At 42.0% G+C, this 15378-nt stretch overlaps 1 protein-coding gene across 3 annotated transcripts in view; it reads left to right on the top strand.

The window, feature by feature from the left end:
* The window catches only part of camk2g2 (calcium/calmodulin-dependent protein kinase (CaM kinase) II gamma 2), a 312868-nt gene extending 298944 nt beyond the window's left edge, over positions 1 to 13924 (top strand). For all 3 annotated transcript variants that reach the window (XM_067972475.1, XM_067972474.1, XM_067972473.1), the window contains 4 exons: positions 317 to 392; positions 8254 to 8348; positions 9288 to 9533; positions 11656 to 13924. In XM_067972475.1, coding sequence (XP_067828576.1) covers positions 317 to 392; positions 8254 to 8348; positions 9288 to 9520 — 404 coding nt within the window. In that variant the 3' untranslated portion in view covers positions 9521 to 9533; positions 11656 to 13924. The remainder of the gene's footprint in view (positions 1 to 316; positions 393 to 8253; positions 8349 to 9287; positions 9534 to 11655) is intronic.
* The last annotated feature ends 1454 nt before the right edge of the window (positions 13925 to 15378 follow it).

Genomic DNA, 15378 nt, shown 5'->3' with positions numbered 1-15378 from the left:
TACAAGTCCCTTGTGTGATGTCTACAGCCTTAACCATTACTTGAGAATGCAACAGCATATCCCACTGTTCTGGCTTATTTTTGCACGGCCGAGACACATGAACAAAGTCTGACAAGAGGACAGATTTAGAGTCATTTAGAAATCTGCCTCAGGTATAATGTGCTCTATTCAGCTGAGTGTATCTGATAATTGATGGAGGAATAACATTTTTTGCACAGAAACGACTTGGATATCTCGAATCTCAGTTCTGAAAACCGATACTATATGGAGCTGCATCTTCATTTTTCTCTTTTTTTTATGTTCCCCCAAATTTTAGCACGCAAGCAGGACATCATCAAGATCACTGAACAGCTCATCGAAGCTATCAACAATGGAGATTTTGAAGCTTATACGTGAGTTCAGGCTCATCCAGGGCAGTAGATTGTACACTGGGTTTAATGCTGGCTTTCTGAGCAAAGAGGGCCATCAGCAGTGTAATGGATGAGGCATTTGATTCGTAACATTGCAGCATTGGGCTTTTGTCCCAGTATGGACTAGCACTTGAACATGTGGTCCTGTTTCAGCCAATAATTGGGGAAGGAGAAACCTGAGGGCAGGCAGCTTCAGAACAAGCAAGTCTTCTGGGAAGGCTGTTTCTCACCCCCCCCCCCCCCACTTTGTGGCACCAAATGGTACCTCACCTGAGGCTCTAGGAGGAAGTGGGGGAGGGGTTGAGTGTACCTTCACAGTGAGCGTCAATTGGGGGTGACTCAACCTCTTAGTGACCGGTTACCAAGAAGCTCTAACAGAGGCCCTGGACCCTGCGTCATAGAGCACCGTGATTCCCAACCAGGGTGAACCAGTGTTAAGTCCCTCCCAGGGTTGTATCACCCTTGACTTCACGTTTCACTGCTGGAGATTCAGTTCAGTTTCGTCATGGCCGGTCTAGGTCAAGGGGCAGCCTTGCCCTGATGGGCTAGGAGAAGACAAGCCATATTCACCTCAAATGGCTGGGAGATTATTCGGTGGAGCAACTCTGGTAACAACTGGGAAACAAAATGAGCAGAGGGAAGGAATGGAAGGCTAAATGGAAAGACTGCACCCCCTCAGCTACGTACAGATCAAAATTATTGCAAGTGGGCAGGGAGCAGTCTGCAGCACATTTCCCTGAGAGAGGGACGTTGTTAGGATGTGTGGGAGGTAATGAAATGAAATACAGCGGGTTTTTTTTCGGGATGGGGAAATGTAATATTGCTGAGATAACTGGTGTGGAGGATGAATCATGAGTTGATAAGTTATCTTCCTCCCTGGCGCCAAGTGGTATGACTTTGGTTCACTCTATCCACTCCCCCCAATCTCACCCGAGACTTCAGGAGGAAACGCTAACTATACATGAGAAAGGAAATAAAGTCTTTCATTTATATAGCACCTTTCACAACCTGAGGGCGTCCCTAAGCACTTTACAGCCATTGAAGTACTTTACTGAAGTGTGTTCACTGTTGTAATGTAGGAAACATGCAGCCAATTTGCACACAATAAGGCCCCACAAACAGCACTGAGGTCATGACCAGATAATCTGTTTTAGTGATGTTGGTTGAGAGATAAATATTGGCCAGGACACCAGGGAGAACTCCACTGCTTGTGTTTGAAATGGTGACATGGGATCTTTTATATCCACCCGAGAGGGCAAACGGGGCCTCAGTTTAATGTCTCATCCGAAAGACGGCACCTCCGACAGTGCAGCACTCCCTCAGTACTTCTCTGGAGCATCAGTCTAGGTTTATGTGTTCAAGTCTCTGGAGTAGGACGTGAACCCACAACCTTCTGACTCAGAGGTAAGAATGCTACCCACTGAGCCACGGCTGACACCCTCACAAGGAGGGTCAGTCGAGGTTGGCTGGTTACAGAGAACTTCTGGCAGAGGCTTAGCATATCGGCATGGCTCAGTTGGTCGAACTCTCGCCCGTGATTCAGAAAGATGTGGGTTTAAACCCCGCTCCAGGGGGCAATTTTCACATGTAACTCAGGTCAGCGAGGCGGTGGGCTCTGCCTACCCGGTGATGTTGACAGGAGGCCCAGGTCGATTTTCGTGGTTGGGTCTCAGTAAATAGGCAAGCTGCCGGTGCTAATCGAACCGCTTATAGGCAGCTCGCGGTTTGGGAGGGCGGGAAACGTGACTGGGCAGACACTGATCGTGGGCTACCAGCAAGACCTTAAAGAGGAGCTTAGCACTGGGCAGTAGGAGTTGCAAGTGCCCCTTCCATCTTTGGGTTTGAGTCCAATGATGAGGTTAATATACAAATGAAAATGAATTTAGCAAACAGGATAGTATGCAGAAGGAATAATGGGAGTACAGGAGGAAAATCAAATTTACCAGTTATAACAACAACAACTTGCATTTATATAGCACCTTTTAAGATAGAAAGACATCCCAAGGCATTTCAATGAGGTGTGATCTGAAAAATAAAATGGATGCCGGGCCAAAGTAGAAGTAATTCGGAGGGGTGACCAAAAGCTTGGCCAGGACACCAGGGGTGACTTCAGGAGAGGGAGGTGGGTCTTAAGGAGAGGGAGGTGGAGATGGGTTTAGGAAGGGAATTCCAGGATGTGGGGCCTAGGTGGCTTAAGGCACAGTTGCCAATGCTGAGGGCAGAGAGTGTGGGGGATGCACATGGGGTCAAAGTCAGAGGGAAAGACTGAGACAAAGGGACGAGGTGTTAGCTTGAAAAAAAAAACCAAGGGAAAAGAAGCAGTGTTAAATACAACCAAAATAATGATAAAGTACGTATATTGTAATGCTTATAGTGAGGGAAGTAAGCTGGGGAAATTAGAAGCAATTGTGTTGCAGAAAAATCTAGATTTAATAATATTAACAGATACTTGGCCGCCAACTGGGCAGGAATGGAAAATAAACATATCGGGTTATAATATTTTTAGGAATTCCTCAAGCAGTATGTTAGGCCTGCAAGGGGAGAGGTGTTGCTGGATGTGGTTATGAGTAACAAAATAAGATCAGGGAGATGAGATAAATGCAAGCAAGAGCTTTGGCAGCAGTGACCATAATAGGATAAAATGCAAGGTCCAAATAGAAAGGTAAAAAGTTAGTCGAAAACAAGGGGAACCAGATTGGAATAGGGCAAATTTTAGAAAGATGCTGACTGAGTGTGCCATGGTGAGGTACAATGAGAAATTAGACAGGATTGTGCAATGATATGGAATTAGAGGAAGGATAATATATTGGATTAAAAACTGATTAGAAGAGAGGAAACAGAAAGGACAATTTCTCAGAGTGGATGGGAGTAGCACTGTCCCACACGGTTCTGTTCTGGGGCTGCTTCTGTTCACTGTGTATAAGATTTTGATACAGGGCTAGAGGGAGTGCAGTCCAAATGTGTCGACAGTACTAAAATAGTAGTGAATAATTCTGAGGACCAAAGAGAACTGCAAGTCTTCCCCCTTCTCACGAACAAAGACAAAGAAACTTTTAAGAATACAGCTCACCGAAGTTGCCATTTCAAAGTCACAATACTTTGGTCTATCTAAAATTTCACTGGAAAAAGTTATAATGCAGAGTTTACAGTTTGAAACAAGACAAATGTGCATTGCTGTCTCACACAGTTTAAACATGCCCACAAAGTTAATAAGCATGGGGAAAAAAACCTTTTAATAATTTATTTTTAAATAGAGAATTTTTCCTGTTTTGGTCCAAAAAATGTTACATTTCACCACCTGGGACTAGAGGTGTTCAAAATAAAAGCTGAATACAAAGAAATCTCCTGTTGAGTTCTGGACTTGGCGTCTCTCACAGCAGTACAGCTGAGATCGGCCACTCACCCTGTGACAAATGGACACAAACCCACAATCTACTGCCATAATCCCTCATCAATCCTACAGAAACCACATTAATCAAAAGCAGGACTTCATGAATTACCTTCAAATTAGTGGAGACTACTGCGAGGTTCACGCAAGATGCAATTTCAGTTTCCTAATATAATCTACAAAGCTTAATATACAAGCACATGAAAACTCCATGCAGTCTAATAAAGTGGGCCACAATAACTGAGTGAGTCATGTTGCAAAACTCTCGCTGCTGGGGCAATTATCAGTGCGATGGTCGTAATGTATCGGGAACTGAAGCACTTCAGAAAACAACAAAAAAGGAGTTTTGTAGAAATGAATCTGTGGCCGCGAGTGGGTGGTAGAAGGGACGGATCAAGAACTATTCCTCGTAAATGAAAAGCCCACCAGAATTTCAACTCTGTGCTAGTTAGTAGGGTTGGTCAATACTTGGAAGGCACTGAATTGGGAATAATGCTAATTAAAATGTGGGAGAATGGAGCAAAAAAAAAGCACAGTATGTAATGTACCAGTGTGTAAGTATCCCCAGTAGCTCAAACAGGTGGTGCGCATGAGTTTGATGATCCAAGCCCACACACTATACACATTGGTTGTGTTTCGTCAGTTATAAATAACTGATCCAACAATTTAATGAAAATAATTTTCATTTAAAGTCAGGCAGGTATTCGTTGCATTTCCAACTCAGACTGGCTGTATTGGTATTACACCAAGTTAAATTGAAACTACAGCACAGAAACAGGCCATTCGGCCCAACTGGTCTATGCCGGCGTTTATGCTCCACACGAGCCTCCTCCCTCCCTACTTCATCTCAGCCTATCAGCATACCCTTCTATTCCTTTTTCCCTCCTGTGCTTATCTAGTTTCCCCTTAAATGCATCTACACTATTTGCCTCAACTACTCCTTGTGGTAACGAGTTCCACATTCTTACCACTCTTTGGGTAAAGAAGTTTCTCCTGAATTCCCTATTGGATTTATTAGCGACTATTTTATATTTATGACCTGTGGTTTTGGACACTCCCACAAGTGGAAACATTTTCTCTACGTCTGCCCTATCAAACCCTTTCATTATCTTAAAGACCTCTATCAGATCGCCCCTCAGGCAAAGTTCCACACATATGGAACTACACATAACACCTCACTTCAAAGCCAGGCTTCTTTAATTGCAATTCCGATTTATTTATTTTTCCATCTGAGCAGAAAAAAAATTAATCCATGTACAAACATGGCCACAAGTAGTTTTATTTATTCAATCTTAAAAAAAACACTTAATTTTATTTTTAAAGAAACAAACTCACAATATTTAAGCTCTCCTAATAGTTGAATGGATAAGTGTGTCACGTGGAGTGATGCTCAGTGATAATGACTCCAGGAATCTCTGGGCTGTCAGTTAATCTCATTAAGGGCAGCAGTGGACACAGTACCCTGGCCTCAAAGGATCAAATAAACCACATCCGGGGTTCCAGATCCTGGTGACTATGCAGTGACCCCCTCCTTGAAAGTATCTGCATGTGAAATGAGATGAGGATGGGATCTCATCTCTGACACTTGCTATCTGGGCATACGCATGAAGGCTAGCCACTGCTGTAACCTACTAAAGACTGAACGGGGTAAATTTTAACCCCACGAACGGGTGGGATGGGGACGAATGGGAAGCTTAAAATTGTAAAAAAAAAACTAAAATCTGACCCCAACCCGTTCATTTCCAGTTTTAACGGAGGCGGGAGGAGGGGCGGGTGACTAACCCGCTCTCAGGTGGCGGATCGGTCAGTGAAAGCTCTTAACGAGGCTGTGGGTCTCCACTTAGAATCATAGAATAGAAGTTTACAACATGGAAACAGGCCCTTCGGCCCAACATGTCCATGTCGCCCAGTTTATACCACTAAGCTAGTCCCAATTGCCTGCACTTGGCCCATATCCCTCTATACCCATCTTACCCATGTAACTGTCCAAATGTTTTTAAAAGACAAAATTGTACCCGCCTCTACTACTGCCTCTGGCAGCTCGTTCCAGACACTCACCACCCTTTGAGTGAAACAATTGCCCCTCTGGACCCTTTTGTATCTCTCCCCTCTCACCTTAAATCTATGCCCCCTCGTTATAGACTCCCCTACCTTTGGGAAAAGATTTTGACGATCTACCTTATCTATGCCCCTCATTATTTTATAGACTTCTATAAGATCACCCCTTAACCTCCTACTCTCCAGGGAAAAAAGTCCCAGTCTATCTAACCTCTCCCTATAAGTCAAACCATCAAGTCCCGGTAGCATCCTAGTAAATAGCTTTTTTATTTTTAACTCTTGAGGGCCGGGAATTTCTGGACCACCTGTTTCACGCCACATGAGAGGAAGCGAGAAGGCCCGAAACGACAGGCAAGTGCCTATATCGCACAGCTTGTGGACCAGGAGGAGCAGTAGTGCTTCCCCCAGGCCCAACAAGCCTACCTGCTGCGATCCCGCACACACGATCAACCAACCCCCCATGTCCGATCTCCGACCCCCCCCGCCACGATCTCCAACCCCCCAATGACCCCCGACCCCGATGACTCCCGCCGATGACCTACCGCTCCCCGATGACCCCCAACTCCCTCCCCCCCCTACCAATGTGGGCAAACTATAGCTGTTTTCCCTGTTGCTGGGACTGTAGGTATCTGAAGCTGGAGAGTAGAATGGGAACAGTTTGGGTAGATTTGAAGGCCGAGGGTGCCCCCTGGAGACTATGAATTGCCATGTTTCCAGCTGATGCTGAAGCAGTATCAGTTGTCGATCTTTTGCCACATCAATCCAATCTTGATTAAATACAATTTTTTTTTGAAAACAGTGCAATGTAAATTATTCCCTTATAGTTTATGAACCCATCAACACTGTTGAAACTGACATGTGCAAGGCAAGCCTGTTGTATTGAATTCCTTTCACAGTGAAATAGGAAATGAAGGTAACTCACGATATAATACAGTTGACAAGGATCTCTTTTGCCGCGTTAACCCCTGGCTGCACATTCCCATTGGAAGGGACATTGTTGGAGTCGGAGAACTTCCACCGTTAAAATAGCATTTGACATCTCGCTTGGACCAAGTGTTCGATTTAACCCAAGGTAGATGGCCTGTCCGTTTTACCAGTGGGAAGATTGCTTCTGTGCAGCAATCTAATCCCTCCTGATAGCAATTTCATATCCCGATGTCTGTCGAGTATTCTATCAGCCCTTGTAGAAAGTGGAGAGGGAATAGTTTCCTTTGAACCTACATTAGTTTAACCTTGTCCGTTATATAATCTGCTTCTCCTTATACAATATGCATCTACCCTCCTCTTGCTTAAATCAAGTTTTTTTAGTTTATTTTCAGTAACGTAGAAGTGTTATCACTACACCACATCAAGACTATCCACTCTAACCCCATTTCCATGCACTTTCCCCGTACAGTTCAGTATTTTTCCTTTTGAAGTTTTTATCCAATTCCCTCTTTAATATTGTGATTGATTTGGCTTCAGTGTGATGCACTTCACATTCCAATAACCCTTTAAAGAAAAACATCAAACTACCTCTCCTTTGTGTTTCTCGTGCTAATCCAGTAACACAAATTAAAATCGTGGACTGTGATTCTACAAATGAGACAATTTTTGTCTGATTACACTCCTGTGAAGCACCTTGGGATATTTTACTACGTTAAAGGTGCTATATAAATGCAAGTTGTCGTTGTTACAGCACAGAACATGCCATTCAGCCCATCAATTCGGTGATGTTTTTCTCCATATTAGCAGCCTCGTCTAATCTCCAACTTTTCAAACAACTACCTCATTCTCTTTTAAAATAATTTATGGATTATGCTTCATCAATGGTTTGTGGCAGAGAATTCCACGTTCTCACCACCCTCTATGAAAAGATTTTTTTTTCTAACCTCCCCTTTAATTCTTTTTTTGTGACTATCTTTAAATTTGTTACATTCTCACTGTCCAGTTGAAACAATCTAAGATGATTTAAACCTTCATGACCTTGAAGGCCTCTATCGGGTCACCCGTTAACCTTTTCAACGCTGCTTTAAAAGAAAGCCCCATCTTCTTAAGTCATTTCGATCTGTAACTCTTCATCGAATCTACAATGCATCTTTTCCATTGCTTTCATATAATGGCTTCCCTAACCTGCATACAAAACTCCAACTGCAGCCTAAGGTATGAGTATATGGGAGAGGAGGGCAGCTCGATTGAAGTAACATTGCAGCACAGTAATGGGGTTCAAGATTGAGCCCCTGCATTACTGTCAATTCCCAATAATTTTAGAGTACAGTTTTACCCCAGTCTCTTTAGAGGGATTGCATGTAAATTAAATGTTAGTCACTTCTGTGTGCTAAAACCAGACTGGAAAATGATATCTGATTGTAATATTTTTGGGACTCTTAACATAAGGAGATGGTATTTTTCTTTTAGGAAAATCTGTGACCCAGGTCTAACCTCATTTGAGCCGGAAGCTCTTGGGAACCTAGTGGAGGGGATGGATTTCCACAAATTTTATTTTGAGAACTGTAAGTATGTGATTTCTTTTTGAAATGCAAAGATATTCAGTTCACACACATCTGCTTTCTTCCACAGTAGCAATGTAGTGGAATATCTCGCAAAGTCCAAAGTTTGTGACAGTTGACATAGCAAAATTGAATGGGAGATGTTGACATAGCAAAATTGAATGGGAGATGTTGACATAGCAATTTAGAATGGTAAATGCTGCACAGATTAGTAGGACGTGTGCTTGTGTGCGCCACCCTCCTGTATTCCAATCTCCACAGTGCCACATGTGACAAATTGCATTCCTGGTTAGTAAGTAAAAATGACTAATAGATACCGTTGGGCATGTGATCTCAATACTCATATTCGCACGGCGTATGCTTGTGCACTTTGACCTTTTTGTGCATTTGTTGGTAAAATGGTAAGACAAAAATCAGAGCGCGTGAGTGTTTATTGATCTTTGTGAGTGCTTTACTTCCTTGGTTACTGAACGGTGGTAGATGTTACGTAAATATACACGTGTGAAGTACATTTACTGTGTGAGTTTGTGTAAGGCGTTTTCTACTAAAATGAGTGCATGTGGCTAAAACGGTGTCGCCATAGCACAACCCCTGTGGCTAGTCAGCGATATCCATTGAACAACGCAGTGCTCGCAGCATTCCTTTGGCAGAGGCTGATGACCAGATCATGCGACCATTAGCTGGGGAGTTGGCCAAGGCGGGGCAGGGGAGGGAAAGAGACCCAAAAAAGGAAGAAAAAAACCCAAGGAATTGGATTTAAAACGCAGCAGTTGTTTTGTCCACGGTTCTCTTGTGGTTTCAGATAGAAAATGTTATCGCACTTTCCCCTGCACCTGCGACAAATGTGTTTGATTGTGGTGGTCTGACGTGATCATTCCTCTTCAAGCGGATGTGACCGAATTAAACTCGTTTAGCTTTTTAATTTCCACATTTTTTTTGTAGTGTTGTCAAAGAACAGTAAGCCAATCCACACTACGATTCTCAACCCTCACGTCCACCTAATCGGAGAGGATGCTGCATGTATCGCCTACATCCGTCTAACACAGTACATCGACAGTCAGGGTAGACCAAGAACTACACAATCCGAGGAAACCCGTGTCTGGCATCGTCGCGAAGGGAAGTGGCAGAACATACACTTTCACTGCTCAGGAGCCCCCGCTGCTCCACTCCAGTGAACACAATCTGCAGGTAGTATCGTCTCCGCGTATTAGTCTATGTTAAGATGTTTTCTTCTCTCCCTTTCCTTGGCTGAGCAGGTAGGTGTACAACACTGTGCCCCAACACGCCGAGCCAGAGGATTGGAGGAGCAGGAGCACGGCTTGAGGTGACCAGCCCATGGAGCACATCTCCTTCCCGCCAGTGAAGTGTTCCCCTTTTGATTGTCGAGCCCAAGCTAGGAATGTGCCATAAAGAGAACCGGGTGTACAAAATGTGTCCTACTGTTTTAGGATTGGACTAGTGAGGGAAGACTAGAGAAATCCGGGCTTCTCGGCCTTGAAAGAGGCGAGTGGGAGGGGACGTTAATCGAAATATATACGACATGGGAAAAACAAAATCTCAAACACTACTTCAAACTAAATCGTGCTACTAGGACAAGGAAGCACAGATTCAAATTAGTAACAGGCAAATTTAAGAAGAGAAATCAGGAAGTTCATCATTACACTCAGAGTGGTCAAGACTTGGAATAAACTCCTGGGTAGGATAGTGGAAGTGAATACCTGTACTTTAAGAAACAGTTGGATGGTGTGACAGGATGGGAACTGTAGAGACTTTATGGATGGATTAGCTAAGTTGGGCTGAATTGAATTTCTGTATCTATCTTGTGTTTGTGAATCTCATTACACAGAGAAGTTTCCTCACATGAAAAAAAATTAACCAATCTGCACTAATTCCTTTTTTATATATAAATAATAATTTGGATGTTTGTATTTTGGCTTTAAGGTTTGGAATAGAATTGCATGTTTTCAATCTAACTTCAATTACAAGGGGATCAAAACAATCCCATCACTCATTAAGTTAAAGAGATATTTATTTGAGTTTGGTGACTATTTGAAGTAGCCCTTTGGTTTGTACGGGTGTTTTGGAAGAGTTTAAGTAGGAGGGGAACAACCTAATTCATCGTGTCCCATTTATATCAGTGCGTCTGACAACTAGCTGTGGAGAGGCACAGCCACAGAGATGTGTCCTAATTCCAATCCATCTTTGAGAAGGTGGTAGATATGGTACATGGGGGGAAACACAGTGGGTGTGGGGCATATGGACTTTCAGAAAGCCTTTGACAAGATACCACACAGGAGACTATTGAAGATTAAGGGGTATCGAATGAGGGGGAAGGTAACAAACTGGGATTAAAAACTGGTTAGGAAACAGAGGAGGAGTTGAGGGCAGTTTCTCAGAGTGGTTGGAAGTGGGTAACATGGTTCTGTTCCGGGACTAACTCTGTGTACATCCGTGATTTGGATATAGGACAATAGGGAGTAGTGTCCAAATATGCAGTCAATACTAAAAAAATAGGAGGCATAGTAAATAATACTGAGGACCAAAGGAAAAGGCATGGGGATATTGATGAGATAGGCAAAAAAAGTGGCAGATGGAACTCAATGTCAGTAAATGTGAGGTGGTACATTTTGATTTTTTTTAAAAAGAAGTAATAATTATATTTTGAGTGGGGGAAAGCTGCGTGATTTAGAAGAACAGAGGGATTTGTGCGAGAGTCCAAATCTAGGGGTCATAAATATAAGATAGTCACTAATAAATCCAATAAAGAATTCAGGAGAAACTTCTTTACCCAGAGAGTGGTTAGAATGTGGAACTTGCTACCACACGAAGTAGTTGAGGCAAACAGCGTAAATGCCTTTAAGGGGGAGCTAGATAAACACATGAGGGAGAACAGATTGAAGGATATGCAAATATGGTTAGACGAAGCAGGGTGGGAGGAGGCTCGTGTGGAGCATAAACACCAGCATGGACCAGTTGGGCCGAATGGCCTGTTTCTGCACTGTAAATTCTATGATTTGGGGGTTCGGGTTCACAAGACATTAAAAGCAGCACCTCAAGTGGAGAATATTATAAAAATGCTAATGGGATACTGGGTTTTATGGCAAGAGATGTAGAATAATAAAAGATGTGTAACGCAATGATGAATTTCTATAAAGCCTTAGCAAGACCACAGTTGGTGTCACGTGTGCAATTGTGGACGCCACACTACAGGAATGGCATTGAGGTAACGGAGAGGGTACAGTGCAGATTCACCAGGACGCTGCCTGTTATCAGGAAATACAACGTGAACCCATTGTATTTTTCTTTTCAGCTTGGAGATGCTGGAGTAGACTTCTCGTCTAAGCAGTTGATTGAAGCTGATCACTGTCGTGGTGAACTCTTGGAAGACCAGCAGCACCATGTGCCAATCTGCATGTGTATGATGCTGTGGTGGCTGCCTATTTGTTGTTTTCATGGATCCATCGTGTTTGTTTCTGCTGTATGGGAGGTGTACAGATAAAATGGCTGCTGTATATTGTACCTGATAACTCACTTATTTGATGGCAGTGGTTCAGGCGAAATAGATTCTGAACCTGTTACTTGCCAAAGTACGGACATCCATAATTTAAAATTTAAAAAAAAAACTAAAAATTCACAAAAAATAACAGTCGGTGTAGTGCTCAGAGATTTTTTTTAAAAGTATGCCATTCTTGTCAAGATTTAATCAAGGTTACTTTAACTCTGATCAGTAATTCTCAGTAAGAGAGTAATATTATTACAGTAGGTTCAATTGAAGGTACCAGAAGGCTATCATGCAAACTGCAGCTCCTTCTGTCAGTGAGAGTTAAAGGTTAATTGCTATACCAAGACCCCTTTGGAGGTTGATGAGCAACACATGTTGAAATTCGAAGGCCAAGACTATGACATCGCTGTTCTGTGAAACTGTCTGAAACAAAAAAAAGAAATAATACTTCTAGGCGATTGCATCTTTCTTTCTCTCTCTCCTATCGAATTATTGCAAAGTGAAGCTGTGATCTCATTCATTGAAATGGAACACACAAAAAGTATTTCTTTTCTCACCTGTTAACATTTCTTCCAGTGTTCTCTGCAGCAAAATTAATATGAATGTATAATATTGAAGTTTTGTCGTGGCCTAAGTGCAGTAAACTTATCTTTGGTTTAAAAAAAAATGCTGAGTCATTTGCATACAAAAGTTTGCAGTATGTTGTAATCTAGTTACTGATCACGACCATTTTGACCTGTCTGGTGATTATACTCTGCCTTGTGTCTTTGAGGTATGGTGTAGATGTATAGCCAGGTAACATTATCTTATTGGGAGTATAAGATCAAACAATGAAGCACACAGTGTTTACATTCATAGGCAGCACTGTGGCGCTGGGAGATGAGACTTGTCAGCTTAGGGTGAAATGGTCACACATTTAAAATATATATGCAGTTTTACAGAGGTTATGCATGTGTTGTTTACGGTCAATATTTTCACTGTATGTGTTTACTTGACAAAAATAATGATGTACCTAGTTCTGCATCTTTAACAATCTTGCACAGTCTGAACAGTATGTACCACATAATTTAAGCCTGAGCTTGATATGATAAATTCCTGTTTAAAAAAGGCAAAGTAAATTAATTGCATTGTTACTGTATCTTATGGGGCTAATATCTTATAGTTTTAAATAAGGCAACTGATGCAGGATTTTGCATGATAAAAAAAAAATACCCAGTGTTTGTTTGTTTATGAATGTTGGTAGATCTTCATAGCTTTGTTACTCTAGGACTTGATCTATATAAAAAAAAAGTATTTAATAAAAAGAAAACTGATCGGTGCATCTTGTTTTAACCGCTGCAGTCGATGGATGTTTACCTTAAAGCCTGCTTGAATTTGTTTGGCAAAAAAAAAGTTGTCAATTAGTAAGGAGCATTCTTAAAACTTTAAGAGTACGCGGTATTCAGTGTTTTCAGTTACTTCACTAAAAAAAGAGTCCAAAATATGTGAAACTGAATGTAGTTTCCCTTAAATAAATACCCTGGCTGAACCAGTCACCATCTCTGCTTCTGGGAGGGATTCCCTTTGCAAGTCATATACTTTGCACTACTTCAAATTGCCCATTGGTCAACATGGTTCAAGTCTCTTCGCTGGACAGATCAACTCAGATACTGTTTGGGATTGTCCTTGTGGGACTATTATCGGTTATATTTAAGAACCCATCCCTACGTTTGCTTTCCCCTCGTGCTTTCATCTACGTTTAAGTGATTGCTGGAGTAGAAACAGCCTTATGTTCAGATGCCAGTCAAGTTTGGACATCTTTAAGGGTGGGCAGGACAAAAGAAATATCATGGGCACCACCCAAATCTTTCATCTTTTCCATCCTAAGTAGTTCAGAAATCTTGTTTAAGCATAAAAATAGCCCAAAATTTGCCCAATTTTAGCTGGGCAAAGATATCCGTGACCCTGTGAATATACCTAAATCAGTCTCACCAAGTTTCACTCATTTTGAGACTCAATACTTTTAGTTACCTAAATGTAACCTGTTTCTGTGTGTCTCGCACTTTTAAAATAAACACACTTCTGTGTACTTAACTGGGTTTGTTATCTGTCTCACTCTTTGGGCTCGTAGCATCTCACTCCCAGCAACCGACTGAGGTCGGCAGCCAAGACAGCCTCTTAGTGACGTTTGCATGTCACATTAGTGAGGGGTTATTTTAAAGGTTTGTAGAAAAAGTACCCTAAAGCATCTAGTGCTTAATTCAGCTTTTGAAACACCGTTTTCATCCCCACTCCAATTTAAATGCGATTGGATGCTAAAAACATCAATGGGATGTGGGACACAGAGTGAACGTGAAAATGTCATTAACATTTATTGGTGTAAAGGTCCCAGTTTCTTAAACTTCAAATGTCACCACAGAGCAAGTGTTATAAGTGTTGTAAGTATCTTCTATCCTCATGTGCCTTATTCTGGGGCAAGGCCCCAGGCTGAAACAATCAACATTACTTGGAACATATTTGGATCTTGTCGTAATTAAAAGTTCCATATGTACGCGGGGGTGGGGGAAGGGTTAATGATTCTTCTAGCGCTGGTTGTGCTTTCAAGAAAAATATTGTTAGTAGTGATCTGTAACTGAGTAATACAAGTAAAAGGAAGGATAGAAGCATTAGTACGAGAAATGCATTATTATTCTCCGTAAGAGATGACCGATAAACACCAAGGGTTTTTTTTTCTAAAATATTATAGGTGAACGGGTTAAGAATGGAATAAGGAATCTACCATGCCAGTGAACGCCATGTATATTTTCTTCTTGCTATTAAACTTCTCAATGTTAGAAATAAAAATGATTTCAAGCAACAAAAGTTTTTTTTCTCCATTCTTTTTAAAAGCTTTCTACGCTCGTCTTCTTCCCTCAAAAAGTTTAGCAAATCAGCAGAGTAGTTTCCTGCTGGCGTGGTTGATCATCTCTCCAATTCCGATTTTAAAAGCAACTCGGAAATTTGAGAGCATCTGTAGAAATGCATAAAGAGATACTTGACCATATTAATGTAGCAATGCATGAAGGGATATTTGACCATATTAACTCTTTGTTAGCTCACATAATGGGGTAGCTACAGCACATACAATTGTGTAATTACGTTTAAGCCTTGGTATGTTGATAATTAAGTTAGCTGAGCAGGTGCTTAGTACCGTCTGCCCCCCACCCCCCCCACCTAGCAGATAAGGGTATTGCTGACTACAAAAATATAATGAGAATACAGTTTCTTGAAAGGCCATGTGGCCTTGAGACTGACTTCAGCCCTACTGATAACCAGGACAGAAATGTGGGGACGATGAGAATGCTCAGGCCTACGAGGCCTATGTGCCAAGATAAAAAAGGGCTATGGATGTTCGGGGGGCAGGCTCACTACTTGATTGACCAACTACCTGAGCCAATAAAGAATTTATATGTACGCCCATACTCTGTAGCAGATGGGCGTTCTTATTGAACTGTATAAACATGAGCTGTTTCACTGACTCGAGGAAGCTGTACTTTCAACCATTGCTTGGAG

The sequence above is a fragment of the Heptranchias perlo genome, chromosome 36 (assembly GCF_035084215.1).
Source record: "Heptranchias perlo isolate sHepPer1 chromosome 36, sHepPer1.hap1, whole genome shotgun sequence".
NCBI classification, from domain to species: Eukaryota; Metazoa; Chordata; class Chondrichthyes; order Hexanchiformes; family Hexanchidae; genus Heptranchias; species Heptranchias perlo.
Note: the sequence above shows the minus strand (reverse complement) of the source record. Positions and strands in the feature narration are given on the sequence as shown.